Source organism: Lepidochelys kempii, chromosome 17 (genome assembly GCF_965140285.1).
Source record: "Lepidochelys kempii isolate rLepKem1 chromosome 17, rLepKem1.hap1, whole genome shotgun sequence".
Taxonomy (NCBI): Eukaryota; Metazoa; Chordata; order Testudines; family Cheloniidae; genus Lepidochelys; species Lepidochelys kempii.
Genome location: NC_136396.1, coordinates 941,632 through 957,630, shown reverse-complemented (window position 1 = coordinate 957,630; position 15,999 = coordinate 941,632). Strand labels below are relative to the sequence as shown.

At 58.9% G+C, this 15,999-nt stretch overlaps 1 protein-coding gene across 6 annotated transcripts in view; it reads left to right on the top strand.

Moving 5' to 3' along the window:
* Positions 1-14,247, top strand: part of SMG6 (SMG6 nonsense mediated mRNA decay factor) — a 165,353-nt gene extending 151,106 nt beyond the window's left edge. For all 6 annotated transcript variants that reach the window (XM_073315354.2, XM_073315350.2, XM_073315355.2 and 3 more), the window contains 4 exons: positions 3,887-4,040; positions 7,918-8,129; positions 8,448-8,529; positions 10,916-14,247. In XM_073315354.2, coding sequence (XP_073171455.1) covers positions 3,887-4,040; positions 7,918-8,129; positions 8,448-8,529; positions 10,916-11,046 — 579 coding nt within the window. In that variant the 3' untranslated portion in view covers positions 11,047-14,247. The remainder of the gene's footprint in view (positions 1-3,886; positions 4,041-7,917; positions 8,130-8,447; positions 8,530-10,915) is intronic.
* Positions 14,248-15,999: the final 1,752 nt, after the last annotated feature.

Here is a 15,999-nt window from a genome sequence, read left to right as displayed (position 1 = left end):
TGAGTGGAGCAGTGTCCAGTGCAGGGAGGTGGCTGGTGGGGGGCTAGATCTACCCCTCAGCCCTCTGCCAGGAGCTCCCTTGGGCACCTGTGGTCCTCTCAGACCGATCCCACTGGCCAGAGATTTGCTGCTCCTCTCCCAGTGTGCTGGGACCGGGCATTCCTCTGCACATCCTGGGACCCAGGACAGGCTGTCACGGAGTGTGGGGGAGTCCAGGCCCTGCATCCCTCTTCCTGGGATTCACTGAGACTCTCAGCCAGCCAGTAAAACAGAAGGGTTATTGGACAACAGGAACACAGTCCAAAACAGAGCTTGTGGGTACACCCAGGACCCCTCCGTCAAGTCCTTCTGGGGGAGCAGGGAGCTTAGACCCCAGCCCTGGGTTCCCTGCGTTCCTCCACCCAGCCCCAAACTGAAACTAAACCCCCCCCAGCAGGTTCCCTGCTGCAGCCTCCGCTGGGTAGAGGTGTTCCCTCCCCCTCCCCCTCCTGGCTCAGGTGACAGGCTCTCAGGTCTCCCATCCCCAGGGCACATTCCCAGGTCAACACTCCCCCCTCCCTGCTGCGTCACATCCTCACACAGGCGTCTCCATTTTCCCTTCCCCGAGTCCCTCAGCAGTAGTTGGGCATGGGGGTGAGCAGCGGGGACACTCCCTCCAGGGAAGAGCCCTGGTGCCCCATCTGGGGTGTGATGGGGTGGGAGAGAAAAGAGCCTGGAGGTAATTCTAACTGTGTATGGCAGCGGGGCCCCTCTGGCAGCCATGTTCTCTCTTCCGAAGCGCTGGCTGCTGCCTGGGTTCCCAGCCTCCCCCGCCCCTTGGCCGAGCCCTTGGTCCAGGCTGTCCTTTGTGCCACTGCTGTGCTCTGGGAGCGGTCAGGTTTCCTGAACCGCCAGAAACATCCCACCTGAACCATAACAGGCTCTTCCTCTGGATGCTGCTATTGTTTTGCTCGACATTACAGAAGCAGCTTAACTGGGCAGCCAATTATGACATGTCTTCCCAAAATAGCCTCACTCCTGTCCCCTCCGAGCACACACAGCGGCCGCCCCCTTAAGATGCAGCCGCTCCTTTGTGGCGGCTGCGTGAGTAACTTTCTAAATATAGCCACATCCCATTCACGCTTTCCATTGAGGAACAATGCGGCCGGTGCACACGCGCTGACATGCACCTGCCTAGGGGCGGGGGCCTGCTGGCTGCGGAAGGCATGCACCCACCCCCGGCGGCTCCACCGCGGCGGCGGCCCCAGCTCACTACCAGGCACGGGGCACGTTTACTCCTGAGGAAGACGCTGCCAACAAACCTTGGAACTAGGAAACCCTGGAGCAGGGACCAGTAACAGGCATTGTTCTCGGACCCTTGGAAAATCCGCCTGTATCCCTGCGGAGCAGACAGAGCCCGAGTGGCAGGGGCACCTGGACAAGAGCAGGAATGTCTTGGTGCTCCTGCCGGTGCAGGGGGACTGGCGGAGTGACTGTCATGCCGCTAATACCCCCCTGGGTAGGGGCTTCTCCTGCAGCTGGCTCACTGCTCATCGCTTCCCGGGGCTCCTCTGCCCAGCCTTGGTGGTCAGTGGCTTGTCCCCACTCCGTGAGCAGTGTGAGCCAGGGGAAGCAGGATCCATCAGAGCCCCTCAGTCTGCACTGTGATGGGTATTGCCCAGCAGGGAGCCCTCCCAGAGCCTCTGGGCTCCAGCCTGTACCCGTGGCTGGCTCCATTTCCAGACACAAGGCACTGTCAGGACAGCCTCCCCAGGGGGTTCCTGCTGGTGCTGATATGGAGGGAATTTGGGGCTCTAATGTGTTCAGAAGTGCCTGATCTCTGCAGTCACTAGCTGGGGCAGCTGAAAGACACCCCCCCACCAGCCCCCTGCACTCCCTGGGCCCAAGGGCTGAGTGCCATGAGGAGTTGGCTGCAGGCAGGAAGTGCTGCAGACCACCCTAGAGTATCCCATTGGGGCAGAGTGCTGGGCAGAATCCGCGGCTCCAGGCCATGGGCTGGCGGAGGGCGTGGAATGCTGCCTGGTCCTCAGCTACCCTCCTTCCTGACATGCGAGTGAGCCACTGCATCCTCTGCCAGAGCAGCGCAGAGCACTCGCTTCCTCTTGCCCCAGGAGCTTGGGTTGGAGCCAGGCTGGCCTCACCCACTGGCAACCAGAGCCCAAAGTGCGTCTCATCCAGCGCGGCTGTGCTGCTCCGATGCTAACAGTGCTCTGTGGTCCGTCATGGCTTCCTGGGGCTTCACACACAGCCTGGCCTCCCAGCTCGTGAGGAGGGGCCAGTGTCCCCATTCTAGTGATGGGAGGCTGAGGCCCGGAGAAACGAAGTGGTTTCCCAGAGTTACACGTACACAGGACTAGAAGCCCAGGATCCCAACTCCCAGCCCAGTTTCTCTTCCTCTTGGCCATGATCCAGGCTCCCGTGCCCTCAGTGCCAGCTGAAAAATTAATGTGGCTCCTGCCTCTCAGTTCTGCTCACAGGCTCTCTTCCCTCTCTTCCCTGGCACAAGGCCAGCAGGAGGCTGTATGAATCACAGGCCACTCCCCCCCATGTCCCCTTGGCCAGAGGCTTCTGCAGCCTTTTACTCACACAAACAAAAATAAATCTCGCTGCCGGCCTCTGAACTCTGCAAAGGCGAATTTCCCTCTGGCTCCCTGAGCGTCCTGGAGCTGCAAGGGGACTTGGCACACTCCCCACGACCTCGCTCTTTCACTCCCTGCGCATCCTGTGTCCTTCTCTCACCGGGCGGCCCGGAGAGCGGAGTGGGACGTGACGACCAGCACAGGCACTGCTCGCAGCTGCCAGGAGTCTGATGGGTACAGTCTGTGAGAGCTGGGACAGCAAATGCCGCATGCAAGGGGGCACGCAGACGGGGTCACCTGCACACTGGGCGTGTACACGGGGTCCTACACAGGGTCTCAGGCCAGGCATCACCCATGTGCATACGCACACAGGGTCTCATATGGGGAGTGAGCTGTTTGTTCAGACAGCCTCTCACAGTAACCCTGAAACCTGCTATCCAGTGGGGCCTGACCTGTCACCTTCACTTAACCCCTCTGCTCCCAAGTGAGGGAGAGTGGGGGCTGCCCTTGCCAAAGGGGGCATGTTCTACACAGCATGCAGAATGGCATGGTGCCAGCCACTGCCTGGGAGCCTCTCTCCCTGCAGTCCCTTGCCACTAGTCTGAATTCTGAATGTGGCTTTCTCACTGCCCTTCTCCCACACCGTCAGCCAGAGGAGCTAGCCTACCCCTAGCACGTCAAAGCCCCCCCTAGGCCCCACGTCCACCTGCGTTCCCTGCAAGAGCCCTGCCCACTGGAGCACCAGCTACATCTTAGTGGGCTCTGAACTAACTGGGAACCACACAACCGCTCTGCGTGGCTGCAGTGTATGGTTTAAAAGTGCTTATAGCGGTGGAGCTGTTCCTGTCCAGGAACAGGAATAAACCACACCAGCAGAAGGCACCTTTATACCAGTGTAACTGTGTCCAGACACGGGCTTGTCCCAGTGTAACTGCTGGTAAGAAATCTCACCCCTCCCAGGCATAGTTACACAGGTACAAAAACTATAGCCCAAGTCTGAGTGTCATCAGTAAAACCGCTGCGGAGTGTGCTGCAACTCAGCCCAATTTACCTTGAGAAGTGCTCTGCACACGGCCCTGTGGAGGTGAGTGCCCCGGTAGTGCATTGCTGAATGCCCAGGGAGGCAAAGGCCTTGAGGTGCTGGGGGGTGGGACACAGCTCCCTGCTGTAAGTCCCATTAGCTCTCTCTGGCCCAGGGGTTTGGAGGCTCTGACCAGGGTGTCCAGAATCGGAGCCTGGGGTATGCGCCAGATCGGGGGCTTGCTGTGGCCAGGCCCCCTGCTCACCTTTTCTCTGGGCTCTTACAGGCTGTGCTGAAGGATCAGAGCCAGATGCGACAGATGGAGCTGGAGATCAGACCTGTCTTCCTAGTACCAGACACCAACGGCTTCATCGACCACCTGAACAGCCTGAAGAGGCTACTGGAGTGGCGGAAGTTCATCCTGGTGGTGCCCCTGATCGGTGAGTAAGGCCAGAGCGAGGTGCATGTTCCCTTCCCCCCTTGCAGCTGCCTGCAGTGGGTGCTGCCCTTCCAGCTGGGCAGGTCCCAGTCTCCCATGTGGAGCCCTCGGCAGGCTGACCCCCCTCCATCCCGCACGGCCCCTAGTTACTTGTGCGGTCTGTTGCTGTCTGTGCGGTGCCTTGGTTAGTGATGGGCCGCGTAATGGATCACTGTGTTCATGAGCCAGCAGATGACCTCATGTGAGTTCTTGCCATTGGTGCTGGGCAGGCTGGGGTGGGCCAGGGTTCATCTATTGGAGCCACGTGCCTGGGCAGGCGGGCACTCTCCCCACACGTGCCCTTTGGCAGGTCTCTTGCAGACACTCTTCTGGTTGTTCCCTTTCTGCCATGGCTCTGCCCCCAGTCTGCTCCATTGGTTGGATCCCCCTTCCCCAGGGGCCTGTGGGATGCCAGGGCACCAGGTCTGTGGGAGGCGGGAGGGTGTTAAGCGGGATTTCAAGGGAATTTTGAAAGGAACAGGGTGGGGGAATTGTTAAACAATCCAAGCAGACAGCTTAGCCTGGCTGATCTGGGGCTTAGGCAGCCGGAATAAATGGCCAGCCTGTGTCCTCGCGAAGCCCAGCCCTTCTTTTTCTCCTTATAAAGCTTGCAGTAAAACCCAAGCTGGTTCCCGTTATTGGTAAACACTCGCCCTGGCAGATAACGGCTGTGCTGCTGGGTGGTCTCCCAGGGCTGTGGGAAGGTTTGGTTAGCTGCCTTAGCTCTGATTATCCGATCACTCCCTGGGTTCGAGGTATCGTCCTTCTGGCCCGGCTCGCTTTAGGGCTGCGTAACTGGAGCCCGAGCCCCAGTCAGCACTAGTCTGCCGCCCAGAGAATTCCTGGAGGGACACAGAAGCAGGACCAGAGCTAAGCATCTCCAGGCCCAGTGCCCCAGAGTGCTGCTGTCCCTGCCTCAGTTCCCAACCTTGGGGCCCTGGCTTCTCTTGGCTGGGGTCAGTGGTCGTAGGTCTGTCCCAATCTGAGTGAGCAGGACTACATGTAGCATGTGGGCAGTGGGACAAGCATACCTGTGTGAAACGCTTTGGCATAGTGCACTTGGGAATGGAGGATTGTTGCCACGAGGGCTGGGAGGGGCATTCTTCTCTCTGCGTTGTGTTTGCGGGGCAGGTGTCCCTGCAGGGTTCGGGGCAGTAGTGAGATTCAGAGACTCGTGGGCACCAGAAGGAATTCCATAGCTCTAGCTCTGTCACCTGGAAGATGCTCTACCCTCCTGCCCACTCGGCTCTTCCATGGAGGGCCATGGTCAGCACCAGGCAGCAGAGCAGGAATTCCTGTCCTGGGGGGATTCCTGGTTATGGTAGAGGGGGAGCCATCACCTGGCTGCCCAGCTCAGCATGGGAACCCTAGGGTGCACAGCTGCTCAGCATTCCAGCTCCAGGGCTTTGGAAGCAAAGGGAAGAAAGCTTACAGAGCCCTGGGGGGTTATGCAACCCACGCTAACAGCATCTGAGAATGTTGGCATCCTCCCTTCAGCTCTTGTGTGGTTTGATTGAAGCTGGGTAACCCCAAGCCCCAACCAGAGGGCTAGAAACGTGGTATCCCCACCCTACAACCACAGCCCAGTCAGTCACTGGGGAGCTAGGACGGTGTGTGTGCTGCTTGACTCCAGCTGCCTGCAGCCACGAGAAAACAGCGTAGCCTGAGCTTCTGGATTCTAATCCTGGCTCTGACACCACTTTCCCATTTGTGCCTCAGTTTCCCCCATGTTAGTGGGGCTGATGGGGCGTCACCTCACAAGGCTGTCAGATCTCCTTGCTGGCTGTTAGTAAAGCATGCTGAAGCAGCAGCGTCTGTGGCTGTGCTGGACATAGGTTGGTTTCTCCCACACACACGAAGCCCTGTGAATTAATTATAAAATCTGTCCCCTGGGGTCAGCGTGAACCCTTGGCTGAGGGAGCTGAGCTGGCCCCCAGGTGCGGGAGCGGGAAGCACAGCTTTCCCCTAACAGCAGAGGTGCTCAGCACAGTGTCCCGTTCTTGGATTGCAGGCTGCACAGAACCCTGCGCCCCCGGGATGCAGCAAGGGGTTAAGTGTGCAGCTTTCCATTTGCTTTGTTTCTCTTGCTCTTTAACCTGCTCCTTGCTCCTTGAGCCTGACCTGCCATAGAGAAGACAGGCCTGGTGCAGAAGCACAAACAAGCCTCCCCTTTGAAGCCTGTTTGGTTTGGAAGCAGGAAAGCGGATTTTGGGATGGAATACCAGCTTTTCCTGTTTGATGTTCCGTTTTTGCACCACTTCCCTCGCCCCCACCCCCCTCCGAATCCAGCCGTGCAGTGTGTGGAAATGGCAACAGTGGATCTCTGGAGTCAGGAATGAGTGAGGAGCGAAGCAGCTCTATGGAGCTTTCATCTGAATACCCAGACAATGAGTGCCAGCCTCCCTCTAGAACAGAGGGATCACACAGGCTCCCTGTGCAGTGATTCACAGCACTGGGGAGAGGCCTCAGACCCCGAACGCTCTCCCCAAGCCCCCAAGGAATGCATATTTCCCACTTGATCTCAGGGCTTTGGCTTGGAGCTTGGAAAGAATCTTCAGAAATTAAGCCATGTCTGAAAGCCAGACTGCGCCCGGAGGCTCACTCACTCCCTCCCGTGCACAGGGCCGCTCACACGTGTGCACAGAGAGTGATCACCCACTTGCCCATGCCCACTCTCTCTTACACACGGGCTGTTTCTGCCGGATGGAAGTGCCTCCTGGGGTGTCTCTTATCAGGAGAGGCAGTGGGCCAGGGTCTCCCAGCACTTTCTGTCCGACAGCCCCTGTGGGCATTGCTGCGGTCTCTCGTGCTGGCAAGAGAAGCCCCCGCTCTGCCCTCAGGTGCTGGAGAGGCTGAGGTTTTCCTGTCCCTTGGCACCAGTACAGAAGGCTCTAGGACTTAATCCTCAGCCAGGCAAAATGAACAGCAGGCCTGGGAGTCAGCCTGATCTGGGGTGAGGCTTTGCGTGTCAGGAGGGCCACATGATGTCTGCCTCCCTGTGTCAGTCACAGGGCAGCAGAGAGGAGCCTCTGTCCCACAGGCTGGGCAGGAGGGGTCTCGCTTCTCCCTACTCCAACCAGCCCTGCAGGGGGTTGGGGATTCCACACCCCACTTGGCACTCTGGGGCTGTGTGCGTCGTCCCGCCTAGGGGGCCAGAGCCAATTGGCAATCTCACCTCCCACCCTGAGCCGGAGACAGTGGCTGCCATGGGGCTTGTTGCAGGGGAGACGGCAGGGCCAGGAGTTCGGCAGGCTTCAGTGAAGGTGCTGCAGGATACGCACTGCCCACATGTGCAGCACTTAGCCAGGTGCATTCCTCAGCACCATCAGTGATTAGCTGCTGTAGCCAGGAGGTGGAGATGGGACTGGATGGCCCAGCATCGTCCTCCCGCCTGCCTTGCCCAGGGTCTGGCCTCCCCACAGACTCTCTCCCCTCCCATCCCTCAGCCGTGGGACAGTTCAGTGAGCTCTGAGTAAAACATCTGGCCCATCGTGAGTGGGTGAGAAGCCCCGGGGTCCAGCCTCATTGTGCAGGGTGCTGTGCCCCTGCCCTGAAAATCGTATAGTCCAAATAGGCAAGACAGAGCCAGGGGGAGAGAAAAGCAAAAGCATTCTCCCCATTTTACGGGTGGGCAATTGAGGCCCAGGGATTAAGTGACTTTCCCAGGGTCACTTGCAGAGTCTGTGGCAGAGCCAGGAATTGAACCTGCATCTCCTGAGTCTCAGTCCAGTGCCCTATCCATAAGGCCCTTTGGCAGGTCTGTGCCAGGCTCTGGCTGCAGTTCCCAAGAGCATCCTGCTGCATCCTAACCCAGCTTCCTCTTCCCTTTTGTTTCCAAGTGATCAATGAGCTGGATGGCCTGGCCAAGGGCCCAGAGCTGGAGCATCGGGCCGGGAGCCATGCCCGCCTGCTGCAGGAGAAAGCCAGGAGATCCATTGAGTTCCTGGAGGAGCGCTTTGAGAATCGCGACAACTGCATGAGGGCTCTGACTAGCCGAGGCAACGAGCTCGAGTCCATCTCCTTCCGCAGCGAAGACACCACCGGCCAGCAGGTAAAGGGAGGCACGGCCCAAGGAGGACACTGCTCGGAGGAAGCTTGCAGCATGGGCAGTGGTGATGGGGTGCTGGAGCTGGGCAGCTCTTCCATGCATGTGGGCAGAGGGCATCCCAGGGCTGGAGGGCAGCTCTCCCTCACCCAGGAGCATAGGGGGAGGAACCCTCTTTTCGCTGGGTCTTCACATCTCCAGCCATGCTGGTGGGAGAGGAAGGCCGCTCCCCACCACAAGCTGGATGTGCTTGGAGCTGCCCAGCAGTGGGGATCATAGTTCAGTAGTTCTCTTTCCTGACATGAGTCATGTCCTTCTTTCCAGGGCAACAACGACGACCTGATTCTGTCCTGCTGTCTCCATTACTGCAATGACAAGGCCAAGGACTTCATGCCCGCCAACAAAGGTGCAAGCACAGGGTCAGGGCCACTCACACGCTGTGCCCAGACAGCTGAGAGAGAGACCTGGGTCCCACATGCCAGGCACGGACTGTGCCGGGCACCCAAGAAGGCAGAGAGTTTATCAGTCCGGTCCTTCTGGCTTCCCCTCCCCTCACATGGTGCTGTGTGCACCCTCTGTACAAAAGCCCAGTGTCCCTTGGCACATGCCCAAACCTGGAGCCTTAGTGCCACAGGAGCAGCCTGTCCTCCATCCTCCTGGGAGTAGTATTCTGCTCATTGTTTAGTCTGTTGCCAGAGGCCTCGCGCAGGATCAGGGTGCCATGTGCTGGTGCTGATCAAACACGGCCTCTGCTTTGGCCAGCTGACAGTCTAAGGGCTGCTCCACACTACGGTAGGTTGGCTTAACTACATCGCTAAGGGCTGGGGAAAATTTCACTCCCTGTGCAATATAATTAAGCTGACCTAAGCCCCATGTACACAGCACTGGGTTAACAGAAGAATTCTTCTATCAGCCTCGCTACCGCCTATCGGAGAGGTGGAGTGTCTGCAGTGATGGAAGAACCCCTTCCATCTTCGGGGTTAGTGTCTACACACCAGTGCTACCGCTGCATTGCTAGGGTAGCTATTCCCTAGGAAGTGGCACCTGGTGCGTATCCCAGGGCTGTCCCCGCCCTAGTCAGGTGGGGCTCTTCCCTTGGCACAGCAGTGCCCTCCCCTCCGTTTGCCCACTTGGCGTCTGGCACCATGTTTTAAAATCAGACAATCCCGGAGCTGCTTGCAGGGGCTGCTGGGATGGGAATTACATCAGCAGCTGCCCAAGAAATCAACGCACATTTGTCAGTGCAAATTCTTAGCAGCTTAACTTGTCAGATTCACAGAGAAACCGTCACCAAATGTTTATGCGTAAGTGATACTGAATTTTAAAATCATGTGGATTATGGTGGATGGGGCCTGACAAGCTGACAGCCTCTGGTTTGTAACAAGGAGCCACGTCACCAGGCTCAGAACAGAGGATGTTTATTGTTACACATTTCTCAGTGTCCGTACAAAACCTCATGATCCTGCTGCCAACGGATCCCTGGGGCCCTCCCTCCCCCAACGCATCAGGTCCCAGGACACCCTCCTATGAGCCTCTTCCCCCACACCCCCCAAATGCATCAGGTCCCAGGACACACTCCTATGAGTCTGCCCCCTCACCAACTCATCAGGTCCCAGGAACCCTCCCATGGGCCCACCCCTTACAACACAGCAGGTCCCTAGACACCCTCCCTTGGGCCTGCCCCTCCCAGTGCAGCAGTTCCTGGGCCCATGGTGGGCTTCCATGGACTCTTTTTTTTCCCCTCCAAGCCCTGGTTTGGAGGTACTGTGTTTCCAGTGCTCATAGGAGCGGTGCTCTGGTCACAGGATCCAGCTGCTCACATGCACCCTGTTCACTTCCCCTGCTCCACGGTCATGTAAGCAGAGCTCCCACAGCCCCAGTCCAGCATGATGTGTGCAGGGCAGTTCATCTGTCTGGTGGGCGAGACCATTTCAGTTATTTCTCAGGGTTCAGCTCTTTCTGTCTAACCCAGCAAAGCCCTAATGCTTGTGGCTCTTCAAAGGCAAAATGGCTCTCAGAATAAGGTTTGGTTTTAAAGACCTTACAACGACCACCAGCGTCCTGCTGGAACGTACATCAAAGGCCGTATTCCTGCCTGCTCTGTGCTTTCTGCTTTACACACAACCCCAGCCTGGGGCAGAGCAGGGCCCTCTCCAGGGTGTGTGTGGGACGGATGTGCATGCTGGGGGGATACATACAGGGGTCAGATCTAATCTGGGATAGGGACCAGCATGCCTTCTGTGTCTTGCCCTAGGGCTGTCTCTGATTGGCTTCAGGGGTCAGTATGCAGAAGTCACGAGGCTCCATCAGAAATGATCTGCTCATGAGCTGGACAGCTGAACCACACCCCACAGGTGTCAGGAAGGGTCATGCCCTGTCCAGGGCACCTGCAAGGCATGGCGACACCTTGCTGTTTGCCTTCAGTACATAATGCTTCATACCCCAGGTAGAATATGCTCCCCAAATACCAAAGAGCACCACTAGGACTGTGCCCAGGGCAGAGCATGTGTCTGCAGCTGGCAGGGCTTAAGGAAGCCCTGGGCCAGGCATAGGGGCAGCATGAAGGAAGGAACCAAGTTGAGTGGGAGAAGCAGCCCGAGCAGAAAGAAGTAAAGAGCAGGCCAGGGCAGCTGTGGGAGGAGCTGAGGGCAGCATTAGGTGGAGCAGAGCCGGGTGGCTACACGGTCCACACCTGCTGACAACAGAGTTCAGGTGGCTGGCAGGGCCTGGTTATCTCCCCCCTCCGGACAGGAGTTACCCTAAGCACTCGTCCTCTCTGCTGATTGTTTCAGATGATCCAATCCGTCTGCTCAGAGAGGTGGTGCTGCTCACGGATGATCGGAACCTGCGTGTCAAGGCACTGACCCGGAACGTGCCCGTGCGAGACATTCCCACCTTCCTGAAGTGGGCCCAGGAGGGCTGAGCAGGTGTGACTGAGGAGGAGATGTCCCCGCGTGAGTGACGCAGCGTGTTGCTGGTGGGAGAATGGCTTCTGAGGCAGCACCACCACTGCCTCCCGACCCATCAATGAACAATAAACTCCACATCTTCAAACCCACCCGCGAATGGCCGTGCTGCAAAGGGAAGGTCACTGCTGTGGATGGGTCATGCGGAGGCTAGGACTCTGCGGGTTGCCATGGTCTTTGGGAAGAGTGGGGCGGCAGAGCAGGAGGGCACTGGTCCCTGGGGGAAACTTTGGGCTAGCCCCATTGCCAGTCTCAGCCTCTTGCTCGTCAGCGTCCTTGATTGGAGAGAGCTCCCGTTGGAGGTCAGTGTTCTCCTTGGACTTGTGCTCTGAATGGGCCAGAGAGCCTGGGGAATGGGAACCTCCTGTCTGTTAACTGGCTACGGAAAGGGGGAGGGACCTGGCATTGTGGCAATTCCTGCTAGCAGTTTCCAGAGGGGCTTGTGTTCCTGCTGGAGCCCTGGCTGCGCCCCCTGAGACACTGTGAATGTGGAGGTCAGGGTCTGTCCTGCTCTCTCTGGCCATTTCGCTCACACCTTGGCTGCTCCTCTCCGCCTGTCTCGATTCCTTCATCTGTCCACTTCTGTGGCAGCTCGTGTTAGTGCCCCTGATTTGACCATTGCTGCAGCTGGGCCAGCACATCAGCCCCGTCACTTCCCAACAGCGGAGCCTGGCTGGATGTAATGTATATTGGCTCCTTTTCCCCTTCTGAAGATGCTCTGGTCCCCTCTCCAGCGGGAGCAGCAGGTTCTGCTCTGAGAACATCACCTCAAGCTTTGGGGTGGCCTATTGCTCAGGTTCCAGTGCTACTTTCACGCGAAGGAAAAGCATTAAATACCCAGGCAGCATTGTTCCATGCTTGCTTCTGTCCCTCTGCCCCATCTACTCCTGAGCCCCCTGCTCTGCCCCACACACCTTCTGCCCTATATACCTCCTGAGCCCCTTGCTCTGCCCCCTGCCCCACACACTCTCTGCCCCATATACCTCCTGAGCCCCTTGCTCTGCCCCCTGCCCCACACACCCTCTGCCTCATATACCTCCTGAGCCCCCTGCTCTGCTCCCCCATACCAGATACACACCCTTAGATCCTGCCCCACACACTCCCTGCCTCTTGTCATGCTTGTAACCTGCTCTTAAGGCTTTGACATTACAATAAAACTCTCCATTGAGTCACCCTGAGATCACAACAGGCCATGCTTTGGGGTCCTGAGGGAGCTCTCGGATGCTCATTTTCCCAGGGGCTGTCATACGGGGCCAGAGGGACCCAGGAGAAGGTGAATTATTCCTGTGGCCAGAGGGCAGAAGCAGCTGGGCTGGGCAACAGTTAAGACCCTGACACTGAACTGCCAATGGTTGCTGCTTGGGCAGCTTTGCGCGGCCTAATTGCTCCTTCAGCATGGAGGGGAGCCCTTGAGCTGACCCCATTGCCCTGTCATCTGCCTCATTGAGCCTTGTCAGACAGCATCCTCTCCAGAGTGGAAAGGGTCCCACAGTACCTGGCACTGGTGCCGGTTTCTGGTGCTGCTGGGCAAGTGCAGACCAGAGAGGCCCACGCAGCTGTGGCTGAGCTCTGTCTCCTCCATGGAGCCAGCCCTCCTAGTCTGAGACCGAGCCCTAGTGGGGCAGCCCAGGGGGCAGAGGCTGAGGAAGCTGTAGTCACCTCCAAGCTCCCACAGCTAGGCCAGGCCTCTGCAGAACAGCCTCCGGAGCTCTGTGGCCAGACAGGTACCCAGCACCTTAAGGAAGGTGCAATGTTGCCCTCTCTAGGGACTTAGCTGTACTCCCAGGCCTTCCCCACACAGGGCCAGCATCTCTGCAGGAGCCCAGGGTGCGAAGGGCCCTGTGGGAGGAGTGGATGGAGGCTGGAGAGGGAGGCAGCAGGACCGAAGCCAGCTGTTGGTTTTTGCCAGTGAGGCTGCTCCTGGCTGCTCAGCCTGGGGGGGAGGGGGACAGTGCTCTCTCAGGCCTCTCTCAGGAGAGAGGGAGGCAGCTGCTTCACTGGCAGACCGGGGGGGGGGGGGTGTTCTCTCGCCACCAGCAGCTCATCCACCCCTTCCCCAGGGGCTGCCTCACCTGGGACCTTGGTATGGCACAGAGGTGGGGCTCAGGGCTGAGCCCCCAGCCCTGCTGTGCAGATTACAGATGCTGGGGCAGCCTGAGTCCTGCGTGCTCACCAACCAGTGCTAGCCAGGTGCTTTGCAAAGGGCCTCACAGTCTCACTACAGACCCTGACTTCCTGTCACAGCTCTCTCCGCGGGTGGCTAGGTGACGGAAGGAGGCACCTGGGCACCTGGCTGGGTGACGAGCCCGTGGACCGAGGTGGGGCTGCAGAGCAGGTCTGTGGCACGCAGAGCAGTAAGGCCGGTACCATCCCCGCTTCAGCTGCCGGGGAGGGCTCCAGGCCAGCGCATGGCGCTAAAGGAACTCAAGCTAAAACCACTGCTGTCTGCTTCTGGACACCCAGCCCAGGACCTTAGGACTCACCGTACCCAGCCAAGGAGCCGCCTGCGGATGCTGCTGGTGTGATCTGTGCAAGGAGCTGGGCGGGCTGGGCTTCGCTCTAAGCGACGTTTGCCCATTTGCTTTTCCCCAAACCGAGCTGTGTTGGAAATGTTTGTTCTGACGATCTGCTGAACTCTGCCATTGAACAGCCCCTGCTGAGCCAGCGTCAGGAGAGAACTGGCCAGCCGACAGCCCGGGAAAGCTTTTCAGTGAAAGGGACAGTCAGCTCCAGCCCGGACACGCCGTGCCCTCCCCTGCACCCCATTGATGGAAGGACTTGCCCCCATCATCTCCCCTGGTCACTGCTGGCACCCACTGCTGCATCTCAGAGATGTGACCCCGGACTGCAGGAACTGCTCTGGGACATGACTGGGTTGAGTGCTGGCAGCATGATCCACTGTGGGCATGTGAATGAGCAGCCTGATGCAAGGACACGCTAATGACAGTTCGGAGGGAGCTCCTGCTTCCCCCAGGGCTGCTGGCTGCTCCCTCTGGCCGGGTGCTGGCTTTGCTCCATCCCTGCCCTTTGGCTCCCCTGTGACTCTCTTGTCCTTTGCTTCACCTGGTGCCCACAGGGCCTGGCCAGGCCTCAGGGGTGATGGCCATGAGTTGTGTCGCTTTGTTAAGATGTTTTCTTAATAAGTTTTTCCTACCAAATGCTCCTCTGGGCTGCCTCTGTCTGTTCTGTTCCCAGCGGAGGTGGGAATTCGGACTCATGGGCCTGCAGCCCGAGCTGGGCCCGGCAGCAGCTCCAGCCCCGGGAAAGGCTACCGAGCTTGGGGGCGGAATGGAACCTGGCCCCCCTTTCCCAACCAGGGCAGAAGGCTCCCTAGAGACCCAGAAGGAGTTTTGCCATTGACTTCAAAGAGGTCAGCAAGGGCCCATGGTGCCCAGCCAGCCTGCCCTCCTGCACAGCCTTGGGCAGAGCATCTGCCCCGGCGCCCTGCGGCCAGTCCAGAATTTCTGCTTGCACCACAGCAGCTCCACAGTGGTGAATTGTCCATTATCCCCCCTCACCCACCTTGTTCTCCCTACTGGGGGAGTCTGTCACCCCTCCCAGTACTGGTTTTCCCCAGGGGGGGAGCCTATCATCCCCCCCTGAGCTGTTCTCCCTGCGGGGGGAGCCTGTCTCCCCCAGACCCAGTGCTGGACTGCAGCAGAAACACCCACCACAGCCCTGGCTTCGCCTCCGAGGGCTGCCCTTTCCAGCAGCACCTCTGCCCCAAGGGACCCTCACTGGTACCCCAGGATGTGCCTGGAGTCAGGGGGAAAACTGCATTACAGCCTCTCCCCCAGGCCGCACACCTTAAAGAAGCCACTAGCCCCAGAGCTGGGCTTTGGAGCCACATCCCTCATCATCCTCTGCCCTCCCCAAGCTGGGCTAGTACCTGACTGCCCACTCCCATGTCTGACCCTAAGGAGCGGAGTTTGCCAGGGCAGAGGCTGGGCCCATCCAGACCAAAAGAAGGAGCCGGGACCTCAGGTTTAATGTCACTTTATTGCTCATTTGGTTTTGAGTATAGAAAAGGACGGGACAAAATGCCCGTGTACAAATCAGAAGAATATACAAACCGGGAGGGGGCAGGGAGACCTGGATCCACGCACTGGATACGCCCCCTCCCTCTGCGTTTTGGTCGCAGCTTCTGCAGCGTTGTCCCTGATGGCTGCAAGGCTAAGGGCAGCCCGTGTCGGGCTCTGGCCTGGGATTCCTGGCCCTAGCCAAGCCCGTAGTTGCCTGGGGAGCCCGTTTGGTGCCCAAATTCCTGCGCAGCTGGAAAGGGGAGGCAGGGTCGGTGCCCTGAGTCACTGCCAGCCAGAGGCCCCTGAGCTGGGGGCACGGACATTTGGCACTGGGAGCATTTGCACCCAAGCCCCCTTGGAGGAGCAGCCGGTCAGGCTAAAGGCACAGTTGGTTGGAGGCCAGGAGCAGTCACCGTGGGGCGGCCCCCTCGGCCTCGTGTGCAAAGGAGAAAAGACAAAGGCAGGGAAAAGAGCTTCACATTATCCTGCAGGCCAGACGGGAGTGGGATGGGACCCGGGGGTGGGATGGGACCCAGGCCTGGGTCACTCACGGCAGGGCTCTCCCCAGCCCCTACGGCTTTGGTGGCTCTGCCTGGACAGAGCAAGGAAGGCCCCAGGCAGGGCTCCGGGCTTGGCAGCACCTGGATCTTGTGCCCCATTAACCCAGGAGTGCGGGGAGGATCTGCCTCCTCAGTGCAGCTGGCCTGGCCCGAGGGTCAAGCTCAGGGTGCTATCACGGGGGCCGGGGGGAGGCGCCTGCATGCAGCCCTGCAACACCTGTCTCCACTGGCCAGCAGGGCAGAGACCTAACCGCTCCCCCACCACCACCCCGTGTCATTGGCCCCTGCACTGCCCACCATGGGCTTCAGCATAAAGCTCTCAGCCCCA